This window comes from Antechinus flavipes, chromosome 2 (genome assembly GCF_016432865.1).
Source record: "Antechinus flavipes isolate AdamAnt ecotype Samford, QLD, Australia chromosome 2, AdamAnt_v2, whole genome shotgun sequence".
NCBI classification, from domain to species: Eukaryota; Metazoa; Chordata; class Mammalia; order Dasyuromorphia; family Dasyuridae; genus Antechinus; species Antechinus flavipes.
In genome coordinates this window covers 237343898-237360122 of record NC_067399.1, presented here as the reverse complement: position 1 = coordinate 237360122, position 16225 = coordinate 237343898, and the positions used below count along the sequence as shown (strand labels likewise).

The following is a 16225-nucleotide window of genomic DNA, read 5'->3' as shown; positions in this document are numbered from 1 at the left end:
AAGGTCAAAAGGATAAAATCTTTTCAGTTTTTTTTTATTAATGAACTTAACTATCAAAAATTTCAAATTATAAAGAAAAGAGGATCACATGAAACTTTTTTCATGTGTGTTAAATTTAACACCGTAATATCAACACTGCCCTACTTATATGTCCTCTTCTGAACTTGCTTCTAACTTCTTGTACATTTTTCACTGTTTCATTGATGCTCTTTTCTTTCCTTTTTTTTCTTTCATTGCAGGCCACCCACTAACTTCCTTCTCGCTCCCAAAAAATAAAGTCCTCCTTTTGTAACAAATCAGTCAAATAAAACAAATCATCACATTGGCTGAAATCTGAAGGTGTATATTTTGAAGTATGACTCATCATAAATATTCTGAAGTCATGATTATCCATTATACTGAACACAATATTGAAGTCTTTCAGTGATAATTTTTCTTTTTTTTTATTGTGTTGTTCAGTCATGTCTGACTCTTCATTTGGGATTATGTTATGTTATGTTGGTAAAGAATCTTTTCCCATTTATTTCTCCAACTCATTTTACAGATGAGTAAACTGAGGTAAACAAGGTGACATGAGCTGCCCAGGTTCATACAGCTAGTAAGTGTCTGAGGCCTGATTTGAACTCAGATCCTTCTGACTGCAGACCAATGCTTTATCCACTACACTATCTAGCTACTCTTTGATACTTGTTAAGTGCTTAGTGAAAGCTTGATTGAAGGCTATGTTCTGTACTTTAGTCAAAAAATCAATGGATTCAAATCCCATCTCTGTTACTTGTATGGCCTTGAGCAAAGCACTGAATCTTGCAGGTCCTCTGTTTCCTCATCTACACAGGGAAGGGTTGTATTAAATGGTCTCAGTTCTAGATCTATGATCCTGTGACTCACTTGCCTCTAAGGTCCCTTCTAGGTCTAAATCTTGGCATTAGGGAATACAATGGATTCAGCATTAGCTTGGAGTCAGAAAGTCTGAAATACAAATCCAACCTTAGGCACTTAATAGCTTTTGAACCCTCTGGTTTACTCATCTATAAAATAGGAGTAATAATAGCATCTACTCCACAGGTATTTCAAAATGACAAGATCTATGTAAAGGTCTTTGCAAACCTTAAAGTTCTTATGTAAATGCTAGCATTATTATTATTGTTGGGTTGATTGATTGATCATTATAATAAAGAGATGATTTCCCTCGTTCCTTTTTTCAGATTTCCATTGCTGACCTATTCAAGTGATGTTAAGTTACCAAAATGACCCTCTTGCCTGGAGAGAACTCAGATTATGACTACAGTGCCCTGAGCTGCACTTCTGATGCTTCCTTCAATCATCAGCATGCATTCTTTCCTCGGTCTGAGTCCCTCAAGGGTGTGTTTTACCGCAGAGCCAAGAGACTTCACCCCAAAGACAATGCCCACCAAAGCAGCCAACCTGAAGACCGAAAGAGACAGATCATTATTAATGTGGGGGGAATCAAGTACCTGCTGCCATGGACTACTCTGGATGAGTTTCCTCTTACTCGTCTGGGCCAGCTGAAATCTTGCACCAACTTTGATGACATCCTCAATGTCTGTGATGATTATGATGTGACCTGCAACGAGTTCTTCTTTGACCGCAACCCTGGGGCCTTTCGGACAATCTTGACCTTCCTCCGGGTGGGGAAGCTCCGGCTGCTCAGGGAGATGTGCGCCCTTTCATTCCAGGAGGAGCTCCTCTACTGGGGCATCGAGGAGGACAACCTGGATTGGTGTTGCCGGCGGAGATACCTGCAGAAGATCGAGGAGTTCGCAGAGATGAATGAGAGGGAGGATGATCTCCTGGAGAGCGAGAGTCCTGGGGAGATGGCCGAGGAGACCGGGCTGGGCCAGTGCATGAAGAGGCTGCAGGACATGGTAGAGAGACCTCATTCAGGGCTGCCAGGGAAGGTGTTTGCCTGTCTGTCTGTGCTGTTTGTAACCATCACTGCAGTGAATCTGTCTATCAGCACCATGCCCAGCTTGAGAGAAGAGGAAGAACAAGTAAGTTTCTTCTAGTATGGGGGAAGAATGAGGGAAAAAAATGTTAGTTAAAAGAGTTTTGCTTTTGGGTATTTAAGTATCAGGAGAGGTATCAAATCTAAGATCCTATGGGCATTCATTATAGGATCACAGAGATGGAAAGAACTCCAGAGGTCCTTTATTCTAAGCTCCCTTATAGGATCGTATGTTTAGAGCTAGAAAAACCTCAGGGTCAGCAAGTCCAACCACTTATTTTACAGATGAGGAAACTGAGGTTTAGAGAAGTTATGGACCCAGGCAATAGAAGTAGTACTAGGATTTGAAACCAGGCCCCTTACAGATAAGAGTAGTGAGTTCTTGAGGGAAAAAAATGATTTCTTGACAGTCATATAAGTAGTAAGATTTGAACTTAGTTCCTATTTAATACATGTGAAATAACAAATGCAAAATCTGAAGGACATTTTGGAGTGGAAGCTGAATCTCATTCATTTGGAAGTGAAACCTGTGTGCTCTACACTCTGCTGTGCTGGGGAGGTGTGGAAGATAGGAAGATAAATAAGACTTGGTGATTCTTTACCTCAAGGAACTTAGAGTCAAAAATGGGAAATGAATCTCACTTGAGTACTTCATCCCAGTCTTAGTCCCTCTTTACCACACCCTTCCCTATTTTTAAGGTCTATCACTTCACCAGTGTGGATCACTTCCTCATTTAGTGCAAATTACAATTATCTCCAATTTATTATGTAGTTGTTGAGAAATGTCATGACCAAAAAATCCATGACCCTGTGGCCACCCTGGTGATGAGCCTCTTTAAACTGAGCTCCCCTAGCTTATGGACAGTAAGTAATTCTAGACCCAAAGACTTTCCAGTTTGAGAGAACTTGCTGGGCTATTTGCTTTGCTGATCTGTATTTTGAGAATCTAATATCATAGCCACACATAGAGGACTAGACTTGAAGGTCAGGCCGTACTGAATTTTAATTCTGCCTCAGATAGTTACTAGTTGTATGATCTGTACAAATCACTAAACTTCTCTCAGCCTTAATTTACTCAGTTCTAAAAAGGGGATAATAGTAGCACCTAATTCACAGGATTATGAGGCTCAAAAGAGATAATATGATAAAAGCACTTTATAAACTTTAAAGTGCTATTTAAATAAATGTTAGCTGTTAGGAGAAGGAAGAAGAGGATTTCAGTAGAAGAGCATAATTAAATACAAATTTGGATAATGTGTAATAGTTCACATTTCTATAATACTTTATAGTTGACAAAGTGTTTTCTTTCCAACAGGTCACAGAGAATTTTCGCACAAAAGTTCTAAAGTAACGAGTGCCTTTGTCACTGTCCCCACTTTACACATCAGAAAACTGAGGCTCAAAGAGGTTAAAATGACTTTATCCATGGTTACTCTGCTTAGTGACAGAAAAAGGACTCTCAGACCCTGGTCTTCTGAATTTAAGTCAAGTGCTCTATTTCAATTCAACAAAAAATGTCTTAAGTGCAAGGCATTATACTTAGCACTGAATATGAAAATACAAAAATTAACCAATTCTTGTCCTCAAGGAGCTTACATTCTCTGAAGAAAAGAGTTGGTCATTCCCACACACACACACACACACACACACAATTTGTCCCTGGATAACAGGAATCCTTAATCTGGGATCTGCGATCTTTTTCTTAAAAAATTTTATAGCTATGATCATTATAATTATTTTCCTTTGTAATTCTATATATCTTATTTTATACATTTAAAAGGAAGGGGTCATCAGATGACCAAAAGTTTCCATGATACAAACAAGGTTTAAGAGCAATTGCTAGATAGATAATGTATATAATAACAGATATAACTATTAATTAAACATAAAATAATTATGTTAAACATAAATAATTCATTGCTTATTAATTTTAAATTTAATTGACTCTGTTTTCACTAGGCAGATATTAATAGATCTCCTGTTCTGCTTGAGGAAAAGAACATGGCATTAGATTTAGCCCCAAGTATATAACTATCCACAAAGATAGGCTTTGAATATTAATATTTGGGGTGGAATTTTTTTCTCCATAAGAATCTTTGTTTTACCAACAGAGTCAGCATGAAAAAAAAGTGCAACAAAACAATCTCTTCTCCATACTCCCCTACACTATTTTTCCTTGCCTTTACCACACACACACACACACACCCCTCTGCCCAGTGAAAACATACATTAATTTGTCCTGGAAGCAGTGTGGTGTGATGGAAAGAGCACTAAAGTCAGTGTCCAAAGTACCTAAAGCCAAGTCTTGGCTCGCATAGGCATTCCCTCAAATAGTATACCCTATGATTCTTTATTTTGGTTCAGACATTTATTAATAATCACTCATTTCAAAAGGTTGCATATGACACAGTGGATAGAGCAGTCTCAAAGTCAGGAAATCCTAAGTTCAGTTCTTCTAACGAATATTGTCTGTATGACCCCAAGTAAATCACTTAAATTCTCATGTCCCAGGCGATTCTCTAAGACTATAATTTTTCTTTTGAGGCAGTTAGGGTTGTCCAATATCACACAGCTACTAAGTCAGTCTGCAGTCAGACTGGAACTCCTGACTCCAGGACCCATGTTTTTTCTACTGCAACAACTAGTTTCCCCAACTAATACTAAAAATTGCAGAGCAATTGTCAATCAAGAGTTCCCTTCTATTAAGTTCCTATACCAATTACAGGATTGTTCCAATAATAATAATTTCTGAAGCACTTCAACCATTTGTGTGGTAATCAGCTTCCACCACCTATAAAATAAGGATATTTTTTGTACTTCTGTGCTCACATGATAAATATTAGGAAAGTACCACACAAATAGTTACATGGAGGTAATCTGATTTGCCAAAGTTTCCACAGTTAAATGTGGAACCATAATTTGCCCCCGGTGTTCAGACTTTTGATCTACTACACAATGTACCTTCTTTGAACACGATATAGACAATATAGCAGCTTTCTCAAGATATCTATGCTATACAAACTGCAGGCTTCTCTGTCCTTATGTTTTTTAAATACCAGCAGAGCCTAACATTTTCTAACAGAAAGACAAGGAAATCTATCTGGCCACACACTGGGTTTTAACACATTAGAAAAAGAGGGGAGTGCAATGATTTGCAAGTGTTCAATGGCAGAACTCCCACTGCTGACATGCACCTCAACACGTTGCCTTAGTTCACTGCACTTCATATCCTGGTGCCTGACAGCTGACATTCCTCCTTGCTGACGTTGTAGGAATAAATTTCTTTGACACAAGGCAGAAACAATTTCAAGTTCTTTTATGGAATTTGTATTATCCTGGCCATCCCTGAGTGCCTTCATAACTTCAGAAGTTATTTCTATATCTTTCCTCCCAATGGGGGTGGGGAGAGAGAGAGAGAAGCATCTACTCTCTCTCTCTGGCAGCACAGAGACTCCTAATTCCTTTGGCAGCATACATTGTGAGCTCATCAGGGAGGCCTATAGAGCTGTAACAACAAACTTGCCCCACCTCCCTGGGGCAAGAGTTAGCTGTAAACCACTAAGTATTCCCTGTTTCACCCCCATTGGTTATATGATAATGAATGCCTAGAATTGAATATTTTACACTTTAATAATTTATTCAATGGGGGAAGGCTATATGACCTTTTTGATCTCCCAATAAAAATACCATTTCTAAAAAAGTTAAGGATGTGTTCCCAGACATCCAATTATCATCTTTCACTCATTTATCAAAGCCCTTTTTTAAATATACTTATATTTTAGCCTTATAATATCCTTTTAGGAGAACAACTGAAAATAATACTAATTTATGGATGCTTTCTTCATAATACATTTGTGAGGGAAGTAGTACAGGCATTATTATCTCCATTTTTCAATGAGGAAATTGAGTTTCAAAAAGATTAAGTGTCTTAATGAGTGTAATGTAAGATTCTTCAGTACAGAGATTATTTTTTACTTCTGTCTTTGTATCTTGAACATGTTGTCCTACATGAAGTAGATATTTAATAAATGCTTGTTGAATTGAAATGATTTGCCCAAAGTAATCCAGTAAAAAGCAATAGGTCCTGGACACAAATCCAAGTCTTTGAGGCAGAATGGTATAGTGAAGAAAGAACAAAATTTAAATTCAGAGAACCTGATTTCAATCCCTATCTCTGCTGTACACTATCTGAATTCCTTCTATCTGGATCTGAGTTTCATCATTTATAAAATGAAGGGATTAGGTTAGATGATTAGTTACAAATCTTATATCTTTCTAGTCTTCGACTCTTTACAAAATAACTAGAATCGTCATTATCATGATAGGTTTAGATAAGCAAAATAACTTGAATCGTCATTATCATGATAGGTTTAGATTAGAGGGAACCAAAGAGTTATATATTGGAGAGGGAAATGGCAAACCACTTCAATATCTTTGCTAAGAAAACCCCAAATAAGATCATAAACAATCAGATGTGACTGAAATAATTAAACAACAACAAAAAGAGGTCATATAGTTCAACTCACTCATTTTAGAGGGAAGGCCTAGAGAAAGGAAGTCATATTCCTAAGTAATCCAATGAAGTTATTCCTTCTTGTTGTTTGTTCTAGAATTCCCAGTTTCAAGGCCCTAGAAGTATTCCTATTAGATTCCCCTAGCACACAACCACATTTGGCCTTCAGTCTTTCAAACAGCAGAAGATGACAATTTCAATATTTATTAAATAAGTCTAACTTCATTCTCTCAGTCACTTTATTTTAATTTTATTTATTTCTGTTATATGCTCCTCTTTCCCAGACTTCATCTTTATTTCCACGCCAAAGATGTTGCTGTTTTGTCCCTGATCCTAGCATCTTTTCTCTTTCTCAGGGTGAATGCTCCCAGATGTGCTACAACATCTTCATTGTGGAGTCAGTATGCGTGGGCTGGTTCTCCCTTGAGTTCCTGCTGAGGTTCATCCAGGCTCCCAGCAAGTTTGCCTTTCTCCGGAGCCCACTGACTCTGATTGACATAATCGCTATCCTTCCCTATTATATTACTCTGGTGGTGGATAGCACATCTGTGGGTCAAAAAAAACCTAGCTCTGGAAACAGCTATCTGGACAAGGTGGGCCTGGTGCTCCGTATCCTGCGGGCCTTGAGGATCTTATATGTCATGAGGCTGGCGAGACACTCTTTGGGCCTGCAGACACTTGGGCTCACAGCCCGACGGTGCACCCGGGAATTTGGGCTCTTGCTGCTGTTCCTTTGCGTGGCCATTGCCCTGTTTGCCCCATTACTTTATGTCATTGAGAACGAGATGGCTGATAGCCAAGAATTCAGCAGCATTCCAGCTTGCTACTGGTGGGCTGTCATCACCATGACCACAGTGGGTTACGGTGACATGGTACCCAGAAGCACCCCTGGCCAGGTGGTAGCCCTGAGCAGCATACTTAGTGGCATCCTTCTTATGGCATTCCCTGTGACCTCCATCTTCCATACATTCTCCCGCTCCTACCTGGAGCTGAAGCAGGAACAGGAAAGGGTCATGTACAGGAGGGCACAATTCCTGATCAAAACCAAGTCACAGTTAAGTAACATGTCACAGAACAGCAACGTTTTATTTGGCAGCACCTCCTCAGACACTAGAAACAACAATTGAAATTAGACAATTCCGAATTCCCTCTGGTGTGACACTTAAGTGGCCTTGGCAGTGAGGTCTCCCCAAAGATCACCCTGATATCTGTGACTACTCAACAGTGGGTATTCATCCTACAGAGACAAGAGCGAAAAGGAGTGTTATATATGGAGCACATAGCCATAGATGGTCCCTATATTTTGCCACAATCAATAGGTTCATGTCCATCAATAAAGAAATGTTTTCTTCCTTTTTTAGCCCACATAAAAATAATTTGCCTATTGAAACTAATGTCCCTATGGATGTTTATACATGATATCATTTTCAAGAAAAGTACATCTGCTTTTAGGTTGTAGTATCCACTATTAAAGAAATCTAAGACAAAAATAAAAAAGAAAAGAATTCTTTCTGCATTTGTAGAGTTAACCAATATCCAGAAAAGATACCTTTTAGAAAAAGTAAAGAATGTACAGATGTAACTCTATAAAACATGTCAGCTCAATCAGTGTTATAAGGGGAAATGCATTGCCCAGTAAAAATGTTTTAAATGTTGGATTTACCAAATAGCATTTATGGCAAGGTTTGGATGGGACTTAGTAATGGCACTAAATTTCATTACAAAATGATGTTGATTGGGGCAAAGTTACATGGGAGTATTCCTTATATCACTAACTAAATAGTATTTTATTTCAATCTTATTTAGCTTACTAAGGGTCTGTATACAGCAAACAGCCTACAAAAGAGATAGTGGTGACCATGAAAGAATCAGAGTTTCTAACCTGGAAAAGGCCTCAGAGATAATTTAGAAACTGGGCTCATCCTTAAACCAGAATGCCAATCTATAACATCCCTGAACAATATTCTTCCAGCCTCTGCTTGAACACTGCACAGTAATGGAGAGCTCATTACTTCCCTAGATAGCTCAACCCATTCTGGATTAAGAGGCAAATTCTTTGTTAAACTGAGTCATGCATAATCTACTTCTTTGTACTATCTTCTTATTGTTCCCATTTCTCCCCTCTGGGGCCAGGAAGGAAAAAAAAGTTAACATATTTTTCCCATAGTAACCTTTCAGATACCGAAAGACAGCAATTTATCCAGAAACTCTCTTCTCCAGACTAACTAGCTTCAGTCTACTAATTAACTTCACAACCCAGTCACAACCTTCCTTTCCAACCTTATTAAACATTACTTTCCTTCATGAAATTTATGATCCAGTCAAACAGGCTTTCCTTTTATTCTTCACATAGAATACTTAATCTCTCATCTCTATGCCATGGCATTGGTTGCGCCCTGTGCTTAAAGTTTACTCCCTTCTCATCTCTTGTCTTGAAAGTTCAGTTCAAAAGCCTCCTTTTACATGAAGCCTGTCCTGATCTTCCCAGTCACTACTGCCCTCCCCCTCAAAATAACTTGTTACATATTTTCTAACTGTTTTGCAAATAAATATGTACATTGTCTCTTCAATAAAACGTAAGCTACCTGAAGTCAGGGACTATTCCACCTTTGTCTTTGTAGCCTTAGTGTTTATCACAGTGCCTGACACATAGAAGAAAGTGCTTAAAAGGTGCTTCTTGATTGACTGGCATGCTTTCTAATTACTGCACTATCCTGGTCTTTCTTCTCTGGAAGAGTTTATATGATTATTGTACTCGAGTTTTGTCAATATCCTTTCCAAAATGTAATATCTAGACCTGAACATAAAACTCCAAGCAAAGACTGACCAAAACAGAGAATTATCATCTTTCTTGGACTTGTATTAACAGCATCTCAGCACCTTCATCTGATAAAGAATCTGGTATCCTACCCCTACTTTGACATCAGATACATGGCCATTATACTTTTCTTAGATTCCTTTTTTTTCTGAAATAGCTTTCTTTTTTTCTTCTTCCTACTCTTTTGACCCTTTTCTTTTTCTTCTTTCATCTTCCTTACATCCTTTTTGTTCCCTTTTCCCCAGCCCAGTAGATTAGGGTTTGTCTACCAATGGTCATCGTAAGAAATGCATAACACTCAAGACCAAAGAGATGAGGTTACAAATCATGTCAAAGCCTTCTTAAGAACCCTGATAGTAAGGTATAGTTAATGTGCAAGTTGGGAAGAAAATTTCAATCAAGAAATATTAAGATATTAATACATGCTAGCCATATGTTAGGCATTATACTGGGACCTGGGGATACAGAATACACAATGAAATACTCTACGCTCAGAGAGCTTATGTTCTATAGGGAAGACAACATAAAATATACACAAAATATATAAAAGAGATTCCAACAAGAAGGGCCTCCTCTAGGAGGTGACATTTGAGCTGAGCTTTTAAAGAAATTAGGTATTTTATAATGTTTATAGGATCTAAAACAGAAAGGAATTTTTTGAGCTTATCCAATCCAAGTCCATCATTTCACAGAGGAAACAGGTCTAGAAATGCTTCATGATTTGCCCAAGGACAGATCAACGATCAGAGCTGACATCTCCAGTTCCTCTAAACTCTAAAATGTTATTTCTAACACATCATTCTTTTTGATTTAATGAAAAGAGCACCCAGCACTTGAAGTCAAGAAATCTGGAGCTCTACTCCTACTCTGACACTGGTTATATGGCCACTACCCTTTAGTGAGATTCATTTTCCTAATCTATAAAATGGAAATCCTAATATCAGTTTTAGAGTTGAAAGAGACTTTGAAAATCATCTCTCATTACTTTAAAGGTGAAGAAATTGAGGCCCAGAAAGTCCTAAGTCACACAAGTAGCAAGAGTCCAAGGCAAAATAAAACTCAATTCTCTTTTGACTTCAGATCTGGCACTCTGGCAATCACACTACAAAATATTCCTACTACTTCTCTCACAGAATTATAAACCTTAAGGAGCTATTTTAAAAACAGGAGTGGTTTTCCACTACCACCAACAGTACAAAGGTGAAACAGAAACCAGAAAGGGAGAATTAGTTACTCTATTCTTCAGTCCTATTGGACTGGATTAGCCACGTCTTTGGTCTGACATTAAGATGTCATCTCCCTTTGGGGAAGCCAAAATTACCATGGCCAGGTACAAGTGATGCAAAAAGGAAATATCACCTGAGTCACAAGGGACTCATTTAAGTTTCCCATGACACAAAGCTTCCAGTGACTCACAGCTGAAAAGTAAGTTTTCCGACTAATTAGCCTTGCCTTTAGCAGGTGTCAGAATGATAGAGAATTACCATGATGATAATAATAATACTTCAGATTTACCGAGCTGCTTGGGGTGTTTTTTCCTCCCAAGAGCTTAAAGAAGCTTTGAAAGATGGGAAGACAATTAAAAATGTTAAATAGAAATGTGACAGGGAAGAAAAAAATGGAAACTTAATGATACTCACAAAAAGTTGTTTTTTGTGTGTGTGATGGAAAAGGGAATGTAGATTTAGACAGCAGGATGTAGTGAAAGATTTCTTTCTAGATCCCATGTCCAGCGCTACTTTTGTGAGCTTAGACAAGTCATTTAACCTACAAGGACTCACTTCCCTCACCTGCAAAATTACTGGTTTGGACTGCCTCTTCCAGCTTGAAATCCTGTGGCATCCTCTAGGAGGTGGCAAGGAGAGGGGACAGAGCCAAGGAATGCATGAAATCTTTGCAATATAATGAAGTCTAAATTTCCTCATGACACCTCCCAGAAAAAAATTATAGAACCCCAAGAAAAGTTTGGAATCTATTCCACTTAGCCTTAGTTTGTTATTAGGAGTTTAGCAGCAGACTTTTTGTGGGGGGAGGATTTCTATCAGAAAGCTAAGGACTAGACTACCTGGCTTCTCCTGTATTGGAAATCTAAGACAAGGGAGCCCTCAGAATTTAACCAGAGCATGATATTCTCAGAAGCTCAGCATTAGAAGGGATTTTAGCAATCATCTGATTCAATTTCATCCCTGACAGAAGCAGAACTTTCCTCTATAGCAGAGGTGGGGAATATATAATTCTTGGACCATATAAGATCTGCAAAATCATTTGGTCTGGTTCTGCCAAGATAAGTGCAGGTAGCAACATAATTGTGTATGACCCATGGATGATATTATAAATTATTATATTATAATGATATTATAAATTATTATAAATATCTAAATGGCCTTTGGCTGAAAAAAGGTTCTCCATCCCTGTTCTACAGCATCCTTAAGAAGTCCATGATTGAATACTTCCAATGACAAGGAAGTTGCCAAGGGTACCAAGGCAGCCCATCTCACTGTTAAACTCTATTTGTTAAACAGTAGTTTTGTATATTGAATCAAAATTTGTCTCTGCAACTTCCACATATTTGTCCTAGTTCTCCTCCTTGGGATCAAGCAAAATAAGTTACTTTCTACATAACAATCTTTCAGTTATCTGAAGATAGAACCATGTCCCTCTGAAGTCATCTCTTCCAAGCTAAAGGTTCCCAGTTTCTTGGCCTTTTACCACTCAGGTGATTTTCTCCTGGACATGCTCCTCACACCTTCCAAAGTCCCCTGGATTCAACCATAGAGTGCCAAAGGATTACTATTTGTTAGCAAGGAAGGGGGATGTTCCACTGTTATGCTTCTAAATCTCAGAGCATGAATGAAATAAACCAACATATGAGCCAAGACTGGAGAAAGAATACATATATGTTTCCCTTCCTTCAACCAAGGATTAAAGTTCTTGTCATCTTTGTAAGTTTCCTTCTGAAGAGGGATCTTAAGCATCCCAGTGCTTCTGAAGATCATCCAAGACTTTTGGAGGCTAGTTAAATCCATTCCATTTTGCAACTATAATCCTCAGCCCAACCAACTCAGCAATGGGAATGAGAGTGGAGATGATCAATACCAATTTATCCCTACTCATGGAAAAACAATACCTGTGTGTTCCATCACACAGGATCACAGAACCTCAAAATTAGATCTCAAAGGCCATCTAACAAAAACCCATAACCTTTCCAATATAACCAGCAAGTGGCCAACCAGCCCTTACTAGAAGACCTCTAGTGAATGGAGTTACCTCTTAAAGTATTAAATCTTTGCAATTTTTTGGTGGTTGTAATTGTTCAAATTTTTTTTGACATCAAGCCTAAATCTCTCTCTGCTTCCAGCCATCTCTCCTTATTCTGCCCTCCAAGGACCCAGCAAGACAAGTCCAATCCAACTTCCATATGACACTTTCAAAAACTTGAAGATAATTGGCATGTTCATTCAAATTTCTTCTCTAGACTATAAACATCTCGAGTCATTCTATCCTTTCAACAGTTCTCAGAAAACAAATTCATAGTCATCATCTATTATGTAGCACAATAATGCAATACAGGGAAGCATTTTCCAAATCATATTTTTTTGCATTGCGAAAAAGGGCTCTGTGAAGTCTTTTCAACTCTGGCAATATTTTGCTTTCTATGATATTAAATATAAAAATATTTTATTACAAATGGCAATTTTCCAGTAAGAAAATAGGTTTAATTTACTCCATTTCACTCCAAAATATCCCAGGCTTCCCTTTGTCCCAAGAATATTCCATACTTTAATATGTCTCTGAGTCTAGCATTTACGGATTCTGTCAATATATTTCAAACCCCAACATATTCCATTGCCAAATGATACTTCAGGAAATGAAATAAGTGGCCAAAATAATATAATCTATAAGGCCCCTTCTAACTCTAAAATTCAACGATAAAGACAAAGATTATTTTTTTAAAAGATGACCACTTTATATTCAAATCAGATTTTGTTATCCCTTCCCAAAAAAACCCTCAAAATAACAAGTAGCATTCTTTCTTGTAAAATAAAAACCTCTAATATTTATTTGCACAGGCTCCTATAACCTTTATCTTATTTGATTCTCAAAATAATTTACATAGTTACATCAATTTAAGATAGGAACTAGGACTTATGATTTCAATAGTATAAAGAACTCCCAGGGGAGAAAACTTAATCTCTCAATACAAGTTATCACCTTCTCTGCAATTTATATTTTTAGAATCCCGCCTATATCTATGATTTGTCCAAGTTCACACAGGCAGTCTGTATCAAAAGCAGGACTCAAATACAAGTTTGTCTAGTTACAAGGCCAGTTCTTTATCCTCTATATTATGCTACCTTTCACTTAGCAACTTAATTATTTTTTATACTGCATTATATATTGTTTAACAACATTTAAGGCAGATAAGTGATGCAGTGGATAGAGTGCCAGGCCTGAAGTCAGGAAGATCTGAGTTCAAAACTGTCCTCAGACACTTATTAGCTGTGTGACTCTAGGCAAGTCACTTGCCCCGAATTGCCTCAGTTTCTTAATCTGTAAACTAAACTGAAAAAGGAAATGGCAAATCAATCCTGTATCTTTGCCAAAAAACTGCAAATGGAGTCATGAAAAGTCAGACATAACCAAAATAACTCAATAACAATATTCAATAATAGATAGCATTAACCATTGCTCAGTATGTTCAGCTAAGAAACAATAAGTGACATTGCTAACTGCCATCCATAAATGTATTCTTATTTTAAAATAAACTAACAAAAGTGAGAGACCCAGCCATGAAGTGTTGGTTGTTTACAGGCACAAAAGTAGGAGGCAATACAGTGTGATAGAAAGAGGACAGGATTGAAAGTCAAAAGAGCTGGGTTTTAGTCCTTCAGTCTGTCACTATCTTTCCCAATCTAGGCCTCAGTTTCCTTTCCTGTAAAATGAAATTGGATGAAATGATCTCTCAGGTCCCTTCACTGATAGCTTTGACATTTTCTGTTCTAAGGTCCTACAAGTTCCAACATTCTCTGCTCTAAGGTCCCTTCTGGCTCTGATAACCCATGTTTTAAGACCATTTTGAAGTTTTATTTATAATGATTCTATTGCAGCAAAATACTTTTTCTTGTGGCAACATCTTGTAGTTCATACAAATAGTTTGATGAAACTCAAAAAATTCACTTTGCTGAAATACAGAGACTAAATGGTTAGTTTTTAAAATGTGTCAAGAAAAATGACATGGTTGGGCACAGCTAGGTGGTGCAGTGAATAGAGCACCAGCCCTGAAGTCAGGAGGACCTGAGTTCAAATCTGATCTCAGACACTTAACACTTCCTGGCTGTGTAACCCTAGGCAAGTCACTTAACCCCAACTGCCTCAGCAAAAAAAAAAAAAAAAAGAAGAAGAAGAAAAATGACATGGTAGCTGTTGTAGGTATTTTGCTATTTGTGGCATAAGCATAGTATCTAAAAAAATGACAAAATCATTTTTGTCATTTAGTCAGAGGATATATTCATGTAGTAGCAATTTTGTAAACAACAAAGAGTACTTTCCTGCAGAGGATTAAATTGGGAATGAGTCATCTTGGAAACATATTGGATATCTGTAATAATATAAAAAAGATATCTCACTTAGGAAACTTCCTAAGGGTTCTGAAAAAAGATTTATGAACTTTTAACAAGAAGTTGGACTAAAACACTCAAGTATTCTTTCCAAATAGCAGAATTGGAAGTCTAAAGGAATTGTTCCAACATTCACCACAGAATTCACTTTGTATTTGGGAAGGAATTTGAAAAGGGAATCTGTGAAAAGCACACAAGTAGTCTCTTTTAGGAGCAATGGCTGGAAAGAGGTAACATTACCCAACATCTGCTTTAAAAATTTCTCAAATGTTGTTACTTCTAGGAGACTGATGTACAGTGATAAGTAACCTCAAAATAATAATACTTTAAGATCTGCAAAGTGCTTCCTATATATTATTCTTATTTAATTCTCCTAAAAATCTTGTGATTTGAAAGATATTTTTATCCCCATTCTACAGATCAGGAAAATGGGACTGAGAATGACTTAAATGATTCAGCTGTTGTCTAATGTAGGATTTGAACTCATGTCTTCTTGACTCTTAAGTCTAGTATTCTATCCATTATATTACCTAGCTGCCTCAAAAGGGGGATCAGGATAAGGTTGTAAAATAAGTAGTGGTTTCCTATCCATAGTGTGGCATAAGTAAGGAGTATTCTAAAAAACAACATGGATGTAAACTCATGGAGTGATCTGAGTGGGAGCTGGATTTTGTATTAGAAATCTCTCTTGCACCAGGAGCAAAGCTAACAGTATCACCTACCATCATTTACACTCCACTGCCTAAAAACTATCCAGTTTTCACTCTACATGAGCCCTTTTGTTTTATATCCTCTCTCCTTTTCTCATCTTTAGCTGCCATCATTAAGAGCCCTAAACAAGCTCTGTCGTGGCTTCCTGCTTTTTTTATTTGAAACTACATAGAAATGGAAAGAATTATAGACAAGGTAACAGTCTTCCCTGCTGGGAAGGAAGCAACAGCTCCCATCAGCAGTACAACAGTCACACTCAGTATGCCCATCAGTTCTTGGCACAGGAGATTGCTCCAAAGCTGTGATTCTACCCCTAACCCATCATCCACAAAAGCAACTCCAAATTATTCTAATCACTGGAGCCACATAGTTAGGGGAAGGGCCCCTCATCCATGCCATTAGAGTTGGTCCCTCTAATACTCCCAACAGCCTGTACTTCTGTATCCATGTGGCTTTCAAAATGGAAGTTTTCCCTTTCTGTCTCTATCTCTGACTTTGTCTCTCTATCTCTGTCTTAGTCTGTTTCTGTCTCTGTCTCTTACTATCTCTAAGTCTCTTGTCTCTATTTTTGTCTCCATGTCTCAGTTTCTGTCTCTCTC

At 37.6% G+C, this 16225-nt stretch overlaps 1 protein-coding gene across 8 annotated transcripts in view; it reads left to right on the top strand.

Annotated features, from left to right (window-relative positions):
• KCNG1 (potassium voltage-gated channel modifier subfamily G member 1) overlaps positions 1 to 15546 on the top strand; it is a 33938-nt gene extending 18392 nt beyond the window's left edge. For all 8 annotated transcript variants that reach the window (XM_051976600.1, XM_051976599.1, XM_051976598.1 and 5 more), the window contains 2 exons: positions 1206 to 2012; positions 6836 to 15546. In XM_051976600.1, the coding sequence (XP_051832560.1) occupies positions 1248 to 2012; positions 6836 to 7606 (1536 nt within the window). In that variant the 5' untranslated portion in view covers positions 1206 to 1247 and the 3' untranslated portion in view covers positions 7607 to 15546. The remainder of the gene's footprint in view (positions 1 to 1205; positions 2013 to 6835) is intronic.
• Positions 15547 to 16225: the final 679 nt, after the last annotated feature.